This window comes from Conger conger, chromosome 12 (assembly GCF_963514075.1).
Source record: "Conger conger chromosome 12, fConCon1.1, whole genome shotgun sequence".
Taxonomy (NCBI): Eukaryota; Metazoa; Chordata; class Actinopteri; order Anguilliformes; family Congridae; genus Conger; species Conger conger.
The window spans coordinates 8,761,548-8,778,635 of NC_083771.1; the positions used below are offsets into that span (position 1 = coordinate 8,761,548).

At 39.6% G+C, this 17,088-nt stretch overlaps 1 protein-coding gene across 1 annotated transcript; it reads right to left on the minus strand.

Moving 5' to 3' along the window:
- Nucleotides 1-7,535: 7,535 nt before the first annotated feature.
- LOC133141476 (G-protein coupled receptor 15-like) lies at nt 7,536-10,126 on the minus strand. The gene is made up of 2 exons (XM_061262048.1): nt 10,083-10,126; nt 7,536-8,502 (listed from the first exon to the last, which is right to left on the minus strand). Exons 1-2 carry the CDS (start codon nt 10,124-10,126, stop codon nt 7,536-7,538), a joined length of 1,011 nt encoding a protein of 336 aa, XP_061118032.1.
- Nucleotides 10,127-17,088: the final 6,962 nt, after the last annotated feature.

Below are 17,088 nucleotides of genomic sequence, written 5' to 3' on the forward strand. Positions count from 1 at the left end.
CCTCTGGCCAATCAGAACAGTGGGGAAAGGGTGGGGTGCTTGGCAAATTTCCAGCAGGGGCCATGTCTCACCTCCAGTTTACCGAGGAGTGTGATGGCCACAGACCACAAATACTTTGAATAAAAGAACATAGTTACACAAGTAAATGCAGGTTTAGACTGCAAAGAAAACATTTATTTAAAAAACATTTTGACCCTTGAGTAGTGAATTGACTGAAGAGGGTATTCTTTGGATAGCGTGTCGTAGCAGCCCATCAGCATTCACAGCGATTGGCAGTGATGCAATGTGCCATTGGTGCTTGATGTAAATTTGTGGTAAACAAGTGATGCAACAGTACACGGGTACACACCTGAAATTTGGTGTAACAAAGTGAAACATGTTGCATGTGGGTGACACAGTGATTTTCAGTTTTTGTGTCAAGCAGCAGCTCTGGAAATCAACCAATTTCCTTTTTTTGTTAAATTAATGTTTTTCCCCAGTCCAGAGGGCCTGGATAAATTAAATTTCCTTCCAAAGGCTCTGGTGTCAGAGCACTGACATCATGTAACACAATCTATTCAATGAGTTACAGTTATAGTTTGATTGTGGCAGCAGAAATGACAGTCATCAGCCTATACAGAAACAATATGCACTTGAGCACGAAGTAATAAGTACTCAACACGCTGCCTTTATTTACTTCTCTTCATTGGATGACCGTAAAAGGTGTCACAAAACGCAGTAAAAATATTGTGTTCATGTAATCAACACTAAATCCAGATTGCACCAATTTGTGTATTAGATGTGCATTCATGACATAAAAAAAAACATTTCACTGTATATAATTTATCTATTTGTAAAATCCATCCAAATTTTTATCCCAGAAACAATTTGATGAAAATCGGAAATTTTCCTCAGTAACCTCCTCAGTGCACAATTTAAGACACAATTCAGGGTGTTGTCGCATCACCAAGCCCAGCAGAGGCTAAACACATAACCCTTTACTAAAGGCTTAGTGGGAATGCTGGGTGGTGTCGAGCATTTGAATATCATCAGACTGTTTTCAATGAGAGGTAGAGGTATGGCGCCAGTACACATAAAATAAAACTGAATGGAGCTGTGGGGTTGTGTGTTCCTCCCTGTGCTAATGTGCCCCATGGTCAGTGCTGCCAGTGGCCCCAGGGTGATGTATGATCAGCCGTAGCACCTCCCAGGGAGAAAGGGTACCGTCGTTTGTATTGTAACCACCTATACCCTCCAGTATTCAGCTAAATATGTTGGCTTCTAATTAATATTAGTGTCATGTTATATGCTGTTGTCATAGGGTATAGTAGAAAGTGTATGTGTAAAGTCCAGCTGACCAGCATGAAATATCAGCTACCAGCTGTTTCATTCATCAGGGTAAACTGACATTTCTAAGGATAAACTAATTCAGCTGCTCAAGCGATTCTAGAAAACCGACCTTCGCCCTTTCATAAGGTCTTTATAAACTTTGATTCTTGATGCAAGCAATAATTTGAATTTATCATGGGCGCCGTATTGCTATGGGAATGTATGACACTCGTCATACCATGATTGCATTTCCAAGTTTTAAATGTGAAAACAAGACTTTATTTTATCCGATCCACAAAAGCAAACCGGCAAAGACAAAAAAAACAAACCCAGTGGGCTAATTTAATTGGCTAATCGCTGGAGCGAGCCCTCAAGCCATCAAAGACAACGTTTACTGTTCTGTAACAGCAGTGGTCACCACATCGAGAGAAAATAATCGTCTCCACAGTCAGAGTAAGTTAGCTAGTACGCTCGTACCACATCTTAAAGCGGTCATAGCTCAATTGACATGGTTCTTATGGGTATTATCACTGTTTTACTTTTGCAGGTGTCTTTGATAGCGGACGATAGCTAGTTACGTTAGCGGGAAAGACGTCCCTTATTCGGCACATTTCTGTGAAAATAATGTCAGCTAAGGTTGCTGTAGCAACAACATTGTATTTATAAGTTTTCAGCTAACCACTTCGCTACTAACCTGTGTGAGTAAGTTATGCGTGTGTACACGTTTTAATATTATAATTTATTTTACTTATACTCGGCGAAGAACTCAAATAGATTATATGTCCGAAAAATGTAAAGATGGACATACGGACGTTTCGGTGGAAGAAACCGTTCGAAGAAACGGAAAAAAGAAGACTGAGCTTCAGCGGTTGTTAGGGTATTCTTATAAAAGTAGGCTAGCTACATGGGGAAATGGGATTTGCGTTTTGGAAGCTTGGGAAGATGGGACACCTCATGTATACCCACCCTCATGAACGTTTTCATGGGGTCAGCAAGCGACATAGAGGCATTGTACAGACTATCCAACGTATCCAGTTAAATAAATGGAAGGCTCACCTTATACAACCATATAGCCTAAGACGTGCATGATGCCGCTACGACTCACCTTACCCAGCTTCAGAAAGGTGAGTCTCGTTGAAGTTCAGCGATGTGAGGAGATCAGGATACTAATCCAAAAACGCCACCTTCAGCTGTTGCCTTCAGATGGAACCTCAGTTAGGGTGAGTTAACATATTTTATTTGTACACCCAATTATATTTTAGCATAAAAGTGTTTTTTTGGACCATTTGCTCAGGTGTTGTTTTAAGTTGTGTATTGGGGCATTCTGTCAGGAATCATCACTTTCTGACCACACCATTTTAGATTTAGATTGAATGAAGGTGAACATGTGTGAGAATGTGGTTTAACTTTCATTTACCAGAATGATCAACCATTCAGGAGACAGTGTCCCTCAAAGTTGGCCCATATTGGACCCCTGCCCTACATAAAGACACAAACCTTCTTAAAAAATAAACATAACAGTATGATTATCTTATTATCAGAAAGCTTACAAGCTTATGGTTGCCCATAATTTCAATACCTTTGGTCCGAAATAAATATGCAAATTTGGTGGGGTTTTTTAAAATTTTATTAAACCTTAATAAGCAAAAATGCATTAACTCCTCTTTTTTATGTAACTTAATGCAATATGTTATAGGTTAGACACTTCTTCGGAAGTTTTCATGTTGTGCCTGCTAACAGCAAATTTCTGATAGTGGGTAGGTCAGTCTAAATACATGAATCCTTAATGGACTCAAGACCCAAGCAAGCATCAAGTAACACCAAGGAACATGCTAGCAACCACCTAGTGAGGCCCCTTCAACCACCTATTACAACCTGAGAGTGTTTACCCGTGCCGTTGCAACCACATCCTACACACGGACAATAGCCACCCAGTGCTACCTTAGCAAGCCTCTGCAGTGTTTCACACAGGTCTGCAGTATACTTGTGCTGTAGTGTAGTCTGTGTTGAGACAACTGTGTTGAATCTTGTCAACAGGATAAATGTGAGGAAGAATTTGGAAGCACATTTTCAGTGTTTAGTGTCCCTGGTATGAAGGCTGCGGCAACAGTATTACTTGCAGTATCCAGATACTTTTTGCTGTCAGGCTTGTCCTCATGGCCAAGCTGCATCTTTGTAGCCCAGTCTGACACTTGCTAAGTTATAATATTGCTGCCTTCCTCTTTCATAGCTTCCTCTTCCAAAGCCTGTGGAATGGGACTGTAACTGTGTGGGATGTCTACAGTGGGCACGAGGGGGCACCATTGTCATTTACACCAAGAAACAATTTACAGTGCAGCGGGGAATTGAGGGGATTTTGTCAAGGGGATTCCACCAGCCCTAATGGCTCCTTAATTAACACAGATGATTGTTTTTCTTTTAATGTTAGACTTAACTGAAATTATTCTCCAGGAGCTGGTAGAAACAGCTGACAATGTATTTCTGTGGTCAATAAGTTTCAAGTTTAAGTTTATTGTCATTCTTCCCATTACAGGAAAAAGAAGGAAATATAATGGCTCGGAACCATAGTGCAATGCAAAACTATAAAAGGGAACTAATGGATACTAAAAGCGAGAAGGCAGCAATATAAACAAAACATTTGTAATAAAATGAACCTACAGAATGGATAAAACAATGGAGCAGCATTATGATAATATAAGTCAGGGTTATATAACACGTATTTTGACACCTGAAGACACTACTTCATGGGTTGAGGAAAAAAATCTATATTCCTGGTGTGCAGTATAGCCAGGAATGGAGGGGTTCTGTCGAGAGCATTCTGCCTGTCAGAAGTCTTAAACGATTGGTCCATAATGTTTAATATCTAGGACTAAACCTGCAAGCAGCAAGTAGATGGTTCCAAGCATACATTATGAAAGAATTATGAAATAGGCATGGTAGACAGCCTGAGAGATAAGCAAAGGCAGTTGGTAAGTTATGGCTAATTTGGTGTTAGGCCTTGACCTATTGATGTGTTTTTTGATTAAGGATATAAAAAAAATCTTATTTCCCAGCAACTTTGTCACAGAATCATGTTTAGAATTTCCTGATTACACGCAGCTTCTTGTTAGCGGTTTGCTCATGTCTTGGAGATGGCATCTTTGGGATTCGAACCAACAACTTCGTGCTGCACAGACCTTGTCCATAAGGCCGCTCCCCAGTATAGTGTGTTGGAATAGAAGGTGCATGGGGTTCTGTCATGATAGTCAACACTTATGTTGAATGCCTAAGAAAGAATAACCTATAATATATTTATTGTTCCCTTCCATCAGTCAATTTAAACATGGCTTTAAATACATCATCTTGAGAGTCCAGACATTTGTTTAGAATTTTGAACAAGCTATTGTAATTTTCACCTTGTCAGTTCAATGGACCAATCTTCTGTGTACGGTTTGCTCAGGAGGAGGACAATACCATTAATCAAGTTTGGCCATTTATGTATGAGATCAAGAAATTTCCTCTCCATTAACCATCAACCTCAAAATTTTTTTACTGACAAACACCATCCTGCTTAGTCTGCTGTTGATTGGGGTTGTAACATTCCAATGTCACAACAGTCCAAGCTATACTGACAACCTAAGAAAGAATATGATTTATTAGGGCCTTAAAAATGGCTTGTGTGTCAGAACTCGCAGACAAGGACCCAGATGCAGACCGGATGTAGTAGGCAAAAAGAGAATAATTTATTTCCACCAGGATCAGACAAGGCAGTCACTCAGAATTCAAAAATCAAAAATTCAAACTCAGAAAAAGACAGAACAAATTCTCAAAAACCCAAAACTCTAAAAATGCCAAAAGAGAAGATCTATCAAGCGTACATGGGAACAGAGCAAAAACGGGTAGAATCTCACAAAACATTTCAGGCACAATCTGGCAAGGGCTGAACAAAAAGGAAGAACTTAAATAACAGAGGGAGGCCACTAATGGGCAGGAGACAACGAGGAATCAATCAAAACAATGAGTATGCAAATGAGCAGAAGGGGGCGTGGCTAACAGAGGCAGGTGAGGGCGGGGTTCAGGACAAAGAAAACACAAGCAAATGGCAGGGCAGACAAACACAGGCAAATCCATACAAATGATACAGACATGAAAAATAAGTTACAAAAAATAAAGATAATAAACAATGATACAAGAGTTCAGTCCCAGATCATGACATTGAGAGTCTGCAAAGTCATAAGACTTTAGTTGAAGATCGATTATCATTATATCAATATTATCATTTTATTAATATACAAATATAAATAATACATCATATAAATATAATAATTAATTTATATGATTTTATGAATTTTAACATACAATTTTGAGTTTGGAAGGCAATAATAGTGTCAGCTTTTGACCAATCACAGTTTTATAAATCTACTTGGTGTTGGTTGTGTGAGTTTCAACTTGACTATTGATGGTTTAAATGAAAGTGTGTTTGTTGTAGTTGTAGTTCTGGAATGGCCGAATGTCTGAAGTTTGACAACCGTTGGACTTGTGGTATGATGGTTGTGGACCAAAACATAAATATATGGATTATAGCCTCGTCCGCTGGCCAATATGTGTGTGGTACCTTCACTGAGTAGTGCAGGGCCATAGCAACCCACCTGTCGAATTTGGATACTCTGGGCAACAGATGCTTTTATTGGAGAAAAAGGAAGAAAGAATTCTAGCGAAAACAATATTGTTCCATCACCTGCATGCTTTGAACCCTAAGTACAAAGCCAGCTTATCCTTTGGGATCCTGCAATTAATAGATTTGACATTTTGACAATGAATAAAAAAAATCATACATTTAACACATAGCAGGTATCTTCTTACAGTACAATGCATTATTTCCTGTTTGGGTTAGAGTAGGCTCATCCAACACAGTTTTTGGCTGTATCATCACCAATTTTAATGAGATTTGGAAATCTGATTTGGTCTTATAGAAACCTCTGGAACCAAATTTACACTAGTTTCAGACTGGGGGGGTGGTATGGGCTAAGTTTGGGCTATGACTTTGAGCTGCTACATCTACATTGCTATAGACCATAGACAAAAACAAAGAATCACAAGGACCTCACAAAAAATTACCACTGAAGAAAAACATCCAAAACAAAATAGGAAAAATAAAAATAAAAAGGAGGGTACCCCAGAGGATACGCACTAGGAGTCGCAATGCAACGAAGACTGAAATGCAGAAACCCAAAGCAAAGCGAGATCATCAATATTTGTAATTTGGAATATTAGCCTCAAAGCAAAATCTCCAAACTGGGCCAATGCAAACCAGAAGAAGCATCATACAATGTTGTTGAATCATTTATTGATAAAACAGACATAGTCAGGCACATGTAAAATTACAATCCACTACCTTCTTCATGGGCCCTACCTTAAAGTTAAGAATCACCGTATATTGTTATGTTCCTCCACACATAAACAAAGGATCATAAGGAACTCACAAAAAATTGCCACTGAACAAAAACAAAATAGGAGAAAGAAAGGTAAAAAGGTACCCCAGAGGATACGCACAAGGAGTTGCAATGCAACAAAGACAGAAACCCAAAGCAAAGGGAGATCATCAATATTTGTAACTTGGAACATTTGGTGTGGAGGAAACAGAGTGTGAGCTGAGTCTGAAGTATAAACTGGGCCAGTGCAAACCAAATGAAGAAGCATAATGCACCCCACTCTCCAAACAGAGAGAGGGCAAGCAAACTGCCCAACCAACACTCCTCTCCAAAATGAAGATGAAATAAACAGAAATGTATGTATATGTATATATATATATATATATATATATATATATATATATATATATATATACATATATGACACATATATAGAAATATATATTCAGAAATATACTCTCAATTTGTGCTCCTTCAGAGCCTTTAATGCAAGGATTGTGTCTCTGCTTGACATTGTGCGCAGTTGCTGTGATTGGTTGAACCAGCACATCTTGGTGGTTCATCCCAAATGTATCAGGGTGGTTTGGGAATGTGTAGGGTGGACATGGTCCATGAGGATGCAGAGAGTTCACTGGCAGTTATAGCAAGACAATGTGATTCGAAACAGTTTCTGTTTCTTCTTTCTTGATTATGATTCAGGATTCTAAATATGCGTTTCTAATATATTCTTCATGTAATTGGCGCTTCAATTACATCACTGGAAACGGAAAAATGCTTCAAAAATAAATATAGCTGATTAATATTTGATCAAAACCTTCAGCTGGGATCAGTGGAGTCTCCTGAGCCTCCATCCTTACGACAGCAACTAAGGACCTGGGGAATCTTCTCCCGGGAGAGGTAGAGAACAGGCTGAATGCTGCTGCTGATGTCCATGAAGCCAAAGGCCACATAGGTAATGTAGCAGTAGTACACACCGCGGGAGAACTGGTCCTGAAAGGGGACAAGCGCTACAGGTGGGAAGTAGTTGAAGACGATGAGGGCCAGGATGATGAGCACCATCTTGAAGGCCCTCTTCTTGACGGGGTGCATCTCATCACGGCCGGGCCCTGACTGGCGAAGAGCTCTCAGGATGGCCACATTGCAGATCAGCATGATGGTAAAAGATGTCAGGATCATGACAGTGAAGGCCTTCTCGATGTTGGGGATTTTGCCGACAGACTTGGCTGCCGCGTAGGCCAGTGTGACCAGCCACACCACAGCAACGCACACTGTGCGGTGGCTTCGGTCCTTCAGCTCGGTGAAGGTGATGGGGTGCAGGACGGCCATGTAGCGGTCCAGACAGATGCAGGAGAGGAAGAGCAGAGAACAGTCTTTCACCGCGTAGGAGAAGCGTAGTACATACCAGGTGCCCCTGACGGCAGGGTAGAAGATGTTGGCCAGCTCCAGGGGTGGGAGGAGGCAGAAGAAGGTATCCAGGATGGCCAGGTGGAGGATGAAGATGTCGGAGGTGGAGGAGTCCCCCTTGTTCTTGTGCAGGAGCCACAGCACCATTAGGTTAGCAGGGACCCCCAGGAACATGTTGATCAACTGCAGGGTCACATAAAAGATCAGGGCAGCAGGCATGTCCTTACACCGCTCGTACACTGTATTTCCACGGGATTGCTCAACGCTGCTATTTGACAGCTTTTGGATGTCAAGGATGGAGGAGTTGAAGTTGAAGACCTCCATGGGGGGAGATGGTGGCAGGAGATGGGGCTCCAACAGGATGCAGGTTGGGGGGTTTCTGTTCAGACAGAGAAAGAAAAGCATTGACAATAACATGAGAATAACAGGGCTGCATTAACCCTTTCAGTCCCATGAGTGCCATGTGGTACTCAAACGTAAATGGTAAAATGGCTGGCATTTATATAGCGGCTTTATCTAAAGTGCTGTATAATTGATGCTTTTCATTCACCCATTCATACACACACGCACACACCAACAGCAATTGGCTGCTATGCAAGGCACCAACCAGCTCGTCAGGAGTGTTTTTTTAGGGGTTAAGTGTCTCGCTCTGGGATACTTCGACACACCCATGGCGGGATCGAACCAGCAGCCCTCCCACTGCCTGACAACTGCTCTTACCGCCTGAACCAATGTCATTAACATGCTAACAAGCATGCTATATGGCACTCTCGACTACTCGACTAAATTTTCATCATTTTCTCGACCAAAACCCCTTGAGATTTAGGCATAGCTACTTCCTATTGGGCTTGGGACTGACAGGGTGAAATGAAGCTTTAGAATGTAAAACATAAAGAAAACATACTTTTTTACTTCACACCAGTGGTGAAAAAACACAAGATAACTACTTTTATGGGTAGTTATTTGACGGGACTTGGTCAGTCGAACAATTAAAATTGAAGCATTCAATTACATTCAACTGCACCAAAACATTTCTGTCGCACGTTCAATGAAAGGCAAAAGTCCCACAATACGATCCTTAAAAGCTATATATTTTCTTAATCACTTTCTCTTGTACGATCTGAATGTGCAGTAAAGATTTAACATTGATGCTGTAAAGTTTAGGTAGCAAATAACATTCGTAGTCATTAACATGATTGGAGCCTGAGATGTATATTATCAAAATCCATTTAAACTATTCACTAGCTGGGACTTTTAAGTTATAAGGTGGGTTATATCAAGTGTCTAGAGAAAATTATCGACCTGGGTATAAGGCAGAATTCTGGGAGTTCAAACTACCACCAATTGCCATAAATGAGGGTAAAATCAACCAGTGAGTCATTGAGATATGGTCACGTAATTGTTCCCAAACCCCATAAATGCAAACCATGGAATGTTATGTGAAATCGTTTTTTTTGGTGCCATTGGCTCTTATTATTGGTGAAATGTTGAAAAATGCGTGTTTTAAAGCCACAAAAACTGTTGGTTTATTTTATTACACATAAGTACAATTATTGTCAACAATACATGAATTTAAGTTTAAACCAATATTTTCATCACAATGTTCATGTTGATTTCCGGAAATACATTTTTCAGTTGCCCTCCATATTAATACAGAACACATCCTCATAACATGTCTAGTACCTTCCCAAATACGCTAACATCACACCCTTCCATCACTGCCTACCTGACACTGCTCACATCAGGTTTAAAATACCAGCCTACAGGGCAGTTCATGGAACAGCTTTGCCTGTCCTCCAACCAATCTTCAGGTCCTACACCCTGGCCAGAGCTCTCAGTTCCTCAGCCAGACACTCCCCTCCCTACATGGTCACTTCATCCTCTCACATCACTTGTACATACTACCCCCCCAGTGGAGGAGAAAACTGCCCAAAGTAGTCAGGACAGCAGAAACATTACCCTTTTTCTGACTCAGGCAGAAGACCCAGTTCCTCAGTCTGCATCTTGGAAACCCATACCTATCCCTAGCATTTCCACCTTTTGCATTAATTCAGGTTATGGCATTTTTATGTTTTGTTCATGGTTCTCATCTGAGGGATTGTTAATGGGTTTAACTGTATTACTATTTCTTTGCAGGTCCTAGGTTATCGTAGCATATTGCACTAATCTTTATTCACTGGGAATATTAGGGCCATTATTAGTGATATAAATCAGGTCAATGCACGTCTGTTTCTCCAACAAGTAAGTTACTGTCAAATTAGTTTAATATTATTTGACATGCAAATGGTGCAAGCACCGTATCAAACCTTCAAAAATGGATGAGAAACGTAACCACATTATTTTCATCATTATGGTGGTGTGAATTTGCTGATAATATATCATTTCTGTCTAAAGAAAACATCCTTTTACATTAAGTTTTAATGAAATGTGATTACGTGAGAAGCTTTCAACTCAATTAGTTGAGTTCACGCCAGTTATGCAGTGATTAGATCGTAAAAATGATACATATATAATTATACAGCATGTCTCTCTTCAGCACTGTGTATTTCGTAGCATTTATGTTAAATCCCCCATGGTGACCTACCCCACTGACCGTATTTCACTCAGTGTGAAGCAGTATATTCATAGCACCATTTACAAGGAGACATGCCTATGTAGATCCAGAATTGTAAATAATGCTCTAAACTCTTACAGTGTGTTTGTGGATTATTATGCACAAATGCACTTGATATATGCATTGATTGTATTAACAGCCATTGGGAAACTGAATGAAACTCCCTTGTTTTGTCTCAAACAATGCATTGAAATTGTTTGAGGAAAATTTTACTTAGTATTTTTTCATCAACAGAACTAAAATGCTAAAAATATATGCAAAATGGAGACCACATTCCCCTACACAAATGAAGTTTAGAATAATCTTACCAGTGCAGATGGTGCAATTTGTCCTTAATTATCTGTGCTGTAAGTCCTGCATGAACCCCTGTTTGGACTGTGTGAAGTGAAGCAGAGACTGGAATACAGAGATATAGGGAAACCCCATCACTGATACTTCAGCACTGCTGGGATCATGCCTCTGGCCAATCAGAACAGTGGAGAAAGGGTGGGGTGCTTGGCAAATTTCCAGCAGGGGCAATGTGTCGCCTCCAGTTTACCGAGGAGTGTGATGGCCACAGACCTCAAATGCTTTGCGTGAAAGAACACAGTTACACAGGTATTACAAGCAAATTGCATAAAATATTATTTAAAAATATGTTTGACCCTTGAGCAGTGAATTGACAGAAGAGGGTATTCTTTGGATAGCGTGACGTAGCAGCCCGTCAGCGTCCGCACCGATTGGCAGTGATGCAATGTGCCATTGGTGCTTGATGTAAATTTGCTGTAAACAAGTGATGCAACAGTACACAGGTACACTTCTGAAATTTGGTGTAACAAAGTGAAACATGTTACATGTGGGTGACACAGTGATTTTCAGTCTTGGTGTTAAGGCGGCAGCACTGGACTCCTTGTCAAATTCATATGTTTTCAGTCTCCCTTCAGTGCAAATAGCCTGGAAAAATTAGTGAATAGTTTTCCTTGCAAGAGCTCTGGTTTCAGTACACATAATTTATAACATACTCTGTTCAGTGAATTACAAAAGGATTATGACAACAGTAATTGAGTGATTCATTACATTACATTACATTACATTATTGGCATTTGGCAGACGCTCTTATCCAGAGCGACGTACAACAAAATACTCATATCAGCATATAAGGAAATCTACTGAATTACTAGGTAAGAAGAAATCAACACACTGCCTTCCTTTACTTCTCTTTATTGGTTGGCCATAAGAAAGTATTGCAAAAGCAGTTTTGTGGATTTAGTGTTCATATAATTAATACCTAATCCGGATTTCACCATCATCTTTATCTTCCAGAGTAATTTATATGTGCATATATACAAACTGATTTCATTGTATATTGATTCTTGGTTTTTAAAATCCATCCATCTCTGTAGACCAGAGTAATGGTACTTCTTTTAGGGTTTTTTTTCAGTTCCAGTGTTGATCGGTAAATCCATGTCCATTCAACACACTTGTAGAGTGCATCGTCATAGATTTTAATGAGATTTGGCCACGAGAAACCCCTGGAACCTAAATTACACTTGTCTCAGATTATTACTCTGGGAGATCTAGGCTAACACAGTTTGCACTAATTAGCATGACTCTAATACTTTTATTTGCCTAATCTCCATTACTGTAGGTCATATATAATAGGTATTCACCAGCTCTTTATTTTGCACATACAGACGGGTGACAAAGGAAAAACCAACATAAAGTGTCTTCTTAAGGGTCACACATTCAGGCCTGTACTGTTATTTTGGTGTATGTCATACATATTGTGGGGTTGATTGATCTTGGATATTTGAGTGATTGGCTGAGATATCATTGCTTATCTGAAGCAGCATCAAATGGTTTTGTATCACTAATTCCTTATGTTGCTCTTCTGTGTAGCACACCAGATACATTGTGTTTATCATTAGAAGTAGAACAAATGCCCCCCAACAAATGTGTAGCTCAGAACCATTCACATGCCAAATTGGCAGATGAAAGACAATCTGACATATTTTAATTGTGTGGACAAATTTGATTTAAAATCTCGAATTATCGCAAAATATTTCGATAGCTCTGACACCAACCGATGACTCTATTGCAGGGATCAGCAACTCCAGGGCCGAGACATGCAGTAAAGCTTTAAATATGGCTCTAAATCTTAATGCTTAAGGTGTGAGATCACAAATATGTGGTTAGAATGTTTTCGGACCTTATGTTAGTGTTACATCTACGCTGCTGTGAATACTAAGTTAAGTTATTAGTGCTACGGATCTAAATCTTCATGCTTGAGGTGTGAGATCACAAATATGTGGTTAGAATGTTTTTAACTGAACATTTTAATGCTGATGTACAGTCGCTTCTGGTAATTGAAAGCAATGGAGTTCAAGAACACCGACTTCGAATCATTCCACAAAACCTAGCTACTCCTCAAAGGGTTAATCCTAACCATAGCTTAAATCTTCCCGGCTCCGCCTAAATAAATCGTAAGCGTAATTCGATTTAGTGGTCGAGAGCGCTCAGCTCTCACCACAGCGTCAAAGATGAATTTACTATTATTTTGCTTTTACAGCAGCGGTCGCCACATAGAGAGAAAAACTCAATACAGAAGTTTGAGTTCATAAACTCTTAACATAAGACAACATAGCTAGCGATAGCTTGTTGACGTTAGCCGTAAAAAAAAGTCACTTGTTCAGCACATATACACAAAGTCGGCTAACGTCTCTGTAACAACAGCAACGGCAAAGTCTATTTGTTATTTTTCAGCTAACCAATTCGCTTAAATGCATGTGTGCGCAAGGACGTTATCTCACTTTTACTAGGTGAAAAACTCAAATAGACTGCTTCCGAAAACAACTAGCTAAAGATATGTCGTTGAGACAAAGTAAGCCACCAGCAGATGATTGAACGGTAGAGGCAGGTGATACAGGGACACAGGTGAGGTCTTGCAATGTCTTCGTGTTTATGGCAGTGCAATCCAGCAATCAGTAAGCAATAGGCGATATGCATTGTGGTCGCAGAGCGCAGAGATAACGGACACCTTATTTCCTCCTGATCTGTCTGGCTATTTGTGCTTTTATTTAACCTACTTACTATTTCCAAAAGAATAAAAATCACGGTTAGTGCAAATAATGTATGCTATGCTGGAGGAAACCGTTGGAAGAAACTGGAACGGAGAAGATGGAGTATTCTTTAATAGGCACTTACATAGGGAAATGTATTTGCGTTTGGAAAGCATAGAGGATGACACCTCAAATTATCGCGATAATATGGGATAATATTCACACTACCAGTTCATATGAAGCTGTACCAACGTTACGATTGTTCTGACACCTTGACTTTGGGGGCCGTAAGGAATACCGTAAGGAATTGTATTTCCACCCTCACGAATGTTTTAATTTGGGCAGTAAGCGGCATCGACGCGTTCTATAAACTCGAGACCCAACTTTTCCAACTAGCTAGGTACATAAAAGCAAGACTCACCATAACCTGCAGTAATGAGGTGAGAAGATTAGCGACCTTCAGCTGAAGCATACAGGTGGGGCCTCAGACAGGGTGAGTTCATTTTTATTTGTAAATGTGGTCTTGCAAGTATTTTACCCCCGTTGTGGTGTTCACGTTGTAAGTCTGTATTCTTGCACCTGCTGTAGGTTTCGGTTGAATATTTCATTTAATACAGTGAATGATTTATGCGTCCGCGTAATGCGTTGTGTGGACTAATTTATTGTGCACTGAAAGCTCGTATGACATTAGACCTATGACATAGGCTGCATTTGTGCCGCTACTGGTGCTTCGGTGTGTGTGTAGCCTACTGTCCTTCTTGTATCGGATCATATCTCTTTCAAGGCATACAATGGCATCAAGGTTTTTTGACGAATTGTAGACCCGTTACTGGCCATCAAATATTGAAATATCCGTCATCACCCCACATAAATAATTCCCTCGACCGACAGTCTCCTCGAGAAGTATTGGAACAGTCAGGCCAATTCATTTGTTTTTGCAATAGACTGAATACATTTGAGGTTGAGATTAAAAGATGAACATGAGAAGTTTAGAATTTCTTTTATTTCCTGGAATTTACACCTAGATGTGTTAAACTACTTAGAACATAGCACCTTTGGTATCAGACCACCCAATTTTTACATGAGCAAAACTATTGGTATTTAAGTAAAATAAATTAATGAAAGTAAAAAAACACTTAATATTTGGTAGCATATTCCTTGCTTGCAATAACTGCATCAAGCCTGCATCAAACCATTGACATCACTAAACTGTTGTATTCTTCATTTGTGATGCTTTTCCAGGCTTTTACTGCAGCCTCGTTCTTTTATTTTAGTGGTTTTCCCTACAATCTCCTCTTCAAGAGGTGAAATGCATGCTCAATTCCGTTAAAGTCTAAAACCTTCCACCTTTTCTCCCTAATGAAGTCCTTTGCTGTGTTCACAGTCTATTTTTGGCCAGTTTCTTGTTGCATGATGAAAAAAGTGCCTCTCAATTAGTTTGGATGCATTTCTCCGTAAGTTGGCAGACAGAATGTTTTTGTAGACTTCTGAATTAATTATTCTGCTACCATCATGAGTTACATCTTCAATAAAGTGAGCCCATTCTAGAAGCAGCCATGCAAGCTTTAGCCATGACACTTCCTCCACCATGCTTCACAGATAAGCTTGTATGTTTTTGATCATGAGCAGATCCCTTCTTTCTCCACACTTTGACCTTTCCATCACGTTGGTAGTGGTTAATCTTGGTCTTATCAGTCCATAAAACTTTGTTCCAGAGCTTTTGTGGCTCATCTCTGTACTTCTTTGCAAATTGTAACCTTGCCTTCCGATTCTTACTACTGCTTGCGGTATAGCCCCCATATTGCTGTTGTGTTCGAACGGTTGATTGAAATACCTTCACCCCTTCCCTGTGGAGATTGTTTGACATGTTATTGCCTGATGTTTTGTAATTTTTCTTTGCAACTCTCACAGTGTTTCTGTAATCATCTGCTGTTTCTTCGTCAAACTCTTCGATGTGTGTTCAGTATGCCAGCAGTTTCTTTCTTTTTTAGGACATTCCAAGTTGCTCTACAAGCTATCCCCAATGGATTTACCCTCTTTTTAAGCATCGAAATGGCTTGCTTTTCTCCCAAAGACAACTTTCTGTTCTTCATGTTGGTTTATCTTTTCTAACACAAATGCATCCTTCACAGGCAAACCTCAAGACTAAAACTAAGAGGAAACATTCATAACTTTTATTGTTGATTGAGACAATAAATGTGCCTCTTCTATAAACCTGTGGAATGGGACTGAAACTATATTGGATCATTACTATAGGCACTAGGGGGCAGCAATGTCATTTACATCTTGGAAACAATTTACAGTGCAGCGGGGAATTGAGGGTATTTTGTCATGGGGATTCCACTGTCTCTAATTTCAGACACATGGCTTTTTAATGAACACAGATGATTGTTTCTCTTTTAATATTAGACTTAACTGAAATGATTCTCCAAGAGCTGGTAACCATCATTGGATCATTGACAGTGGTCAATAAGTTTCAAGTGTAAGTTTATTGTCATCCTTCGCATTACAGGTGTGAGGAAAATTAAGGAAATATAGTGGCCCGGAACCACAGTGCAATGCAAAACTATAATGAATAGTCAACAATAGTGTAGTCAAGTGTAGAAATATAGTGGCCCGGAACCACAGTGCAATGCAAAACTATAAAGAATAGTCTAGAATAGTGTAGTCAAGAATAGAGGGGGTTCTGTCGACAACATTCTGCCTGCCCCAAGTCTGAAACGATTGGTCCATAATGGTTAATATCTAGGACTAACCATGATTATACCTGTAAGTAGCAATTAGGGTTCCAAGCACACAGCGCGTAAATACAGGAAAAACATTATTAAATAGGCATGATAGAAAAGCAAAGGTTCTTGAGTTATGGCTAATATTGTGTTAGGCTTTGACCTATTGACATGTTTTGAGGATATCAAAAATCTGTTTTCCAACAACTTTGTCACAGAATCATATTTAGAATTTCCATGTGTGGGATCATAAGTATCATCCTGATCATCAGATTTAAACCCATTTTATCTATATTCAATTTTCAGTGTGGAAGGCAATAATCGTGTCACCTTTTGACCAATCACAGTTTTATAAATCTACTTGGTGTTGAGTCATGCCTGTTGGTTGTTTGAGTTTCAGGAAAGCTGCATAAAAACACTTGACTTAACCATTGACCGTTTAACCATAGAGGTTAACATGATGTTTGTACTTTCAAGTAATTCTGGAAAATTATGCATTTCTGTTCTGTATATAATTTGTACTGTTTTTTTTAATCAGTTGGATTGGTTTATAGGACATTTGTTTATCGCATTTCTGAAGCTGTTTA

What these genes read in the sequence shown, in the direction of transcription:
- LOC133141476 (XM_061262048.1), bottom strand. Translation starts at nt 10,126, where the DNA reads ATGCAGACTGAGGAACTGGGTCTTCTGCCTGAGTCAGAAAAAGG. An exon ending in CTGCCTGAGTCAGAAAAAGG is followed by an intron (nt 8,503 to 10,082) that starts GTAATGTTTCTG and finishes CTGTCTGAACAG; the next exon opens with AAACCCCCCAACCTGCATCC.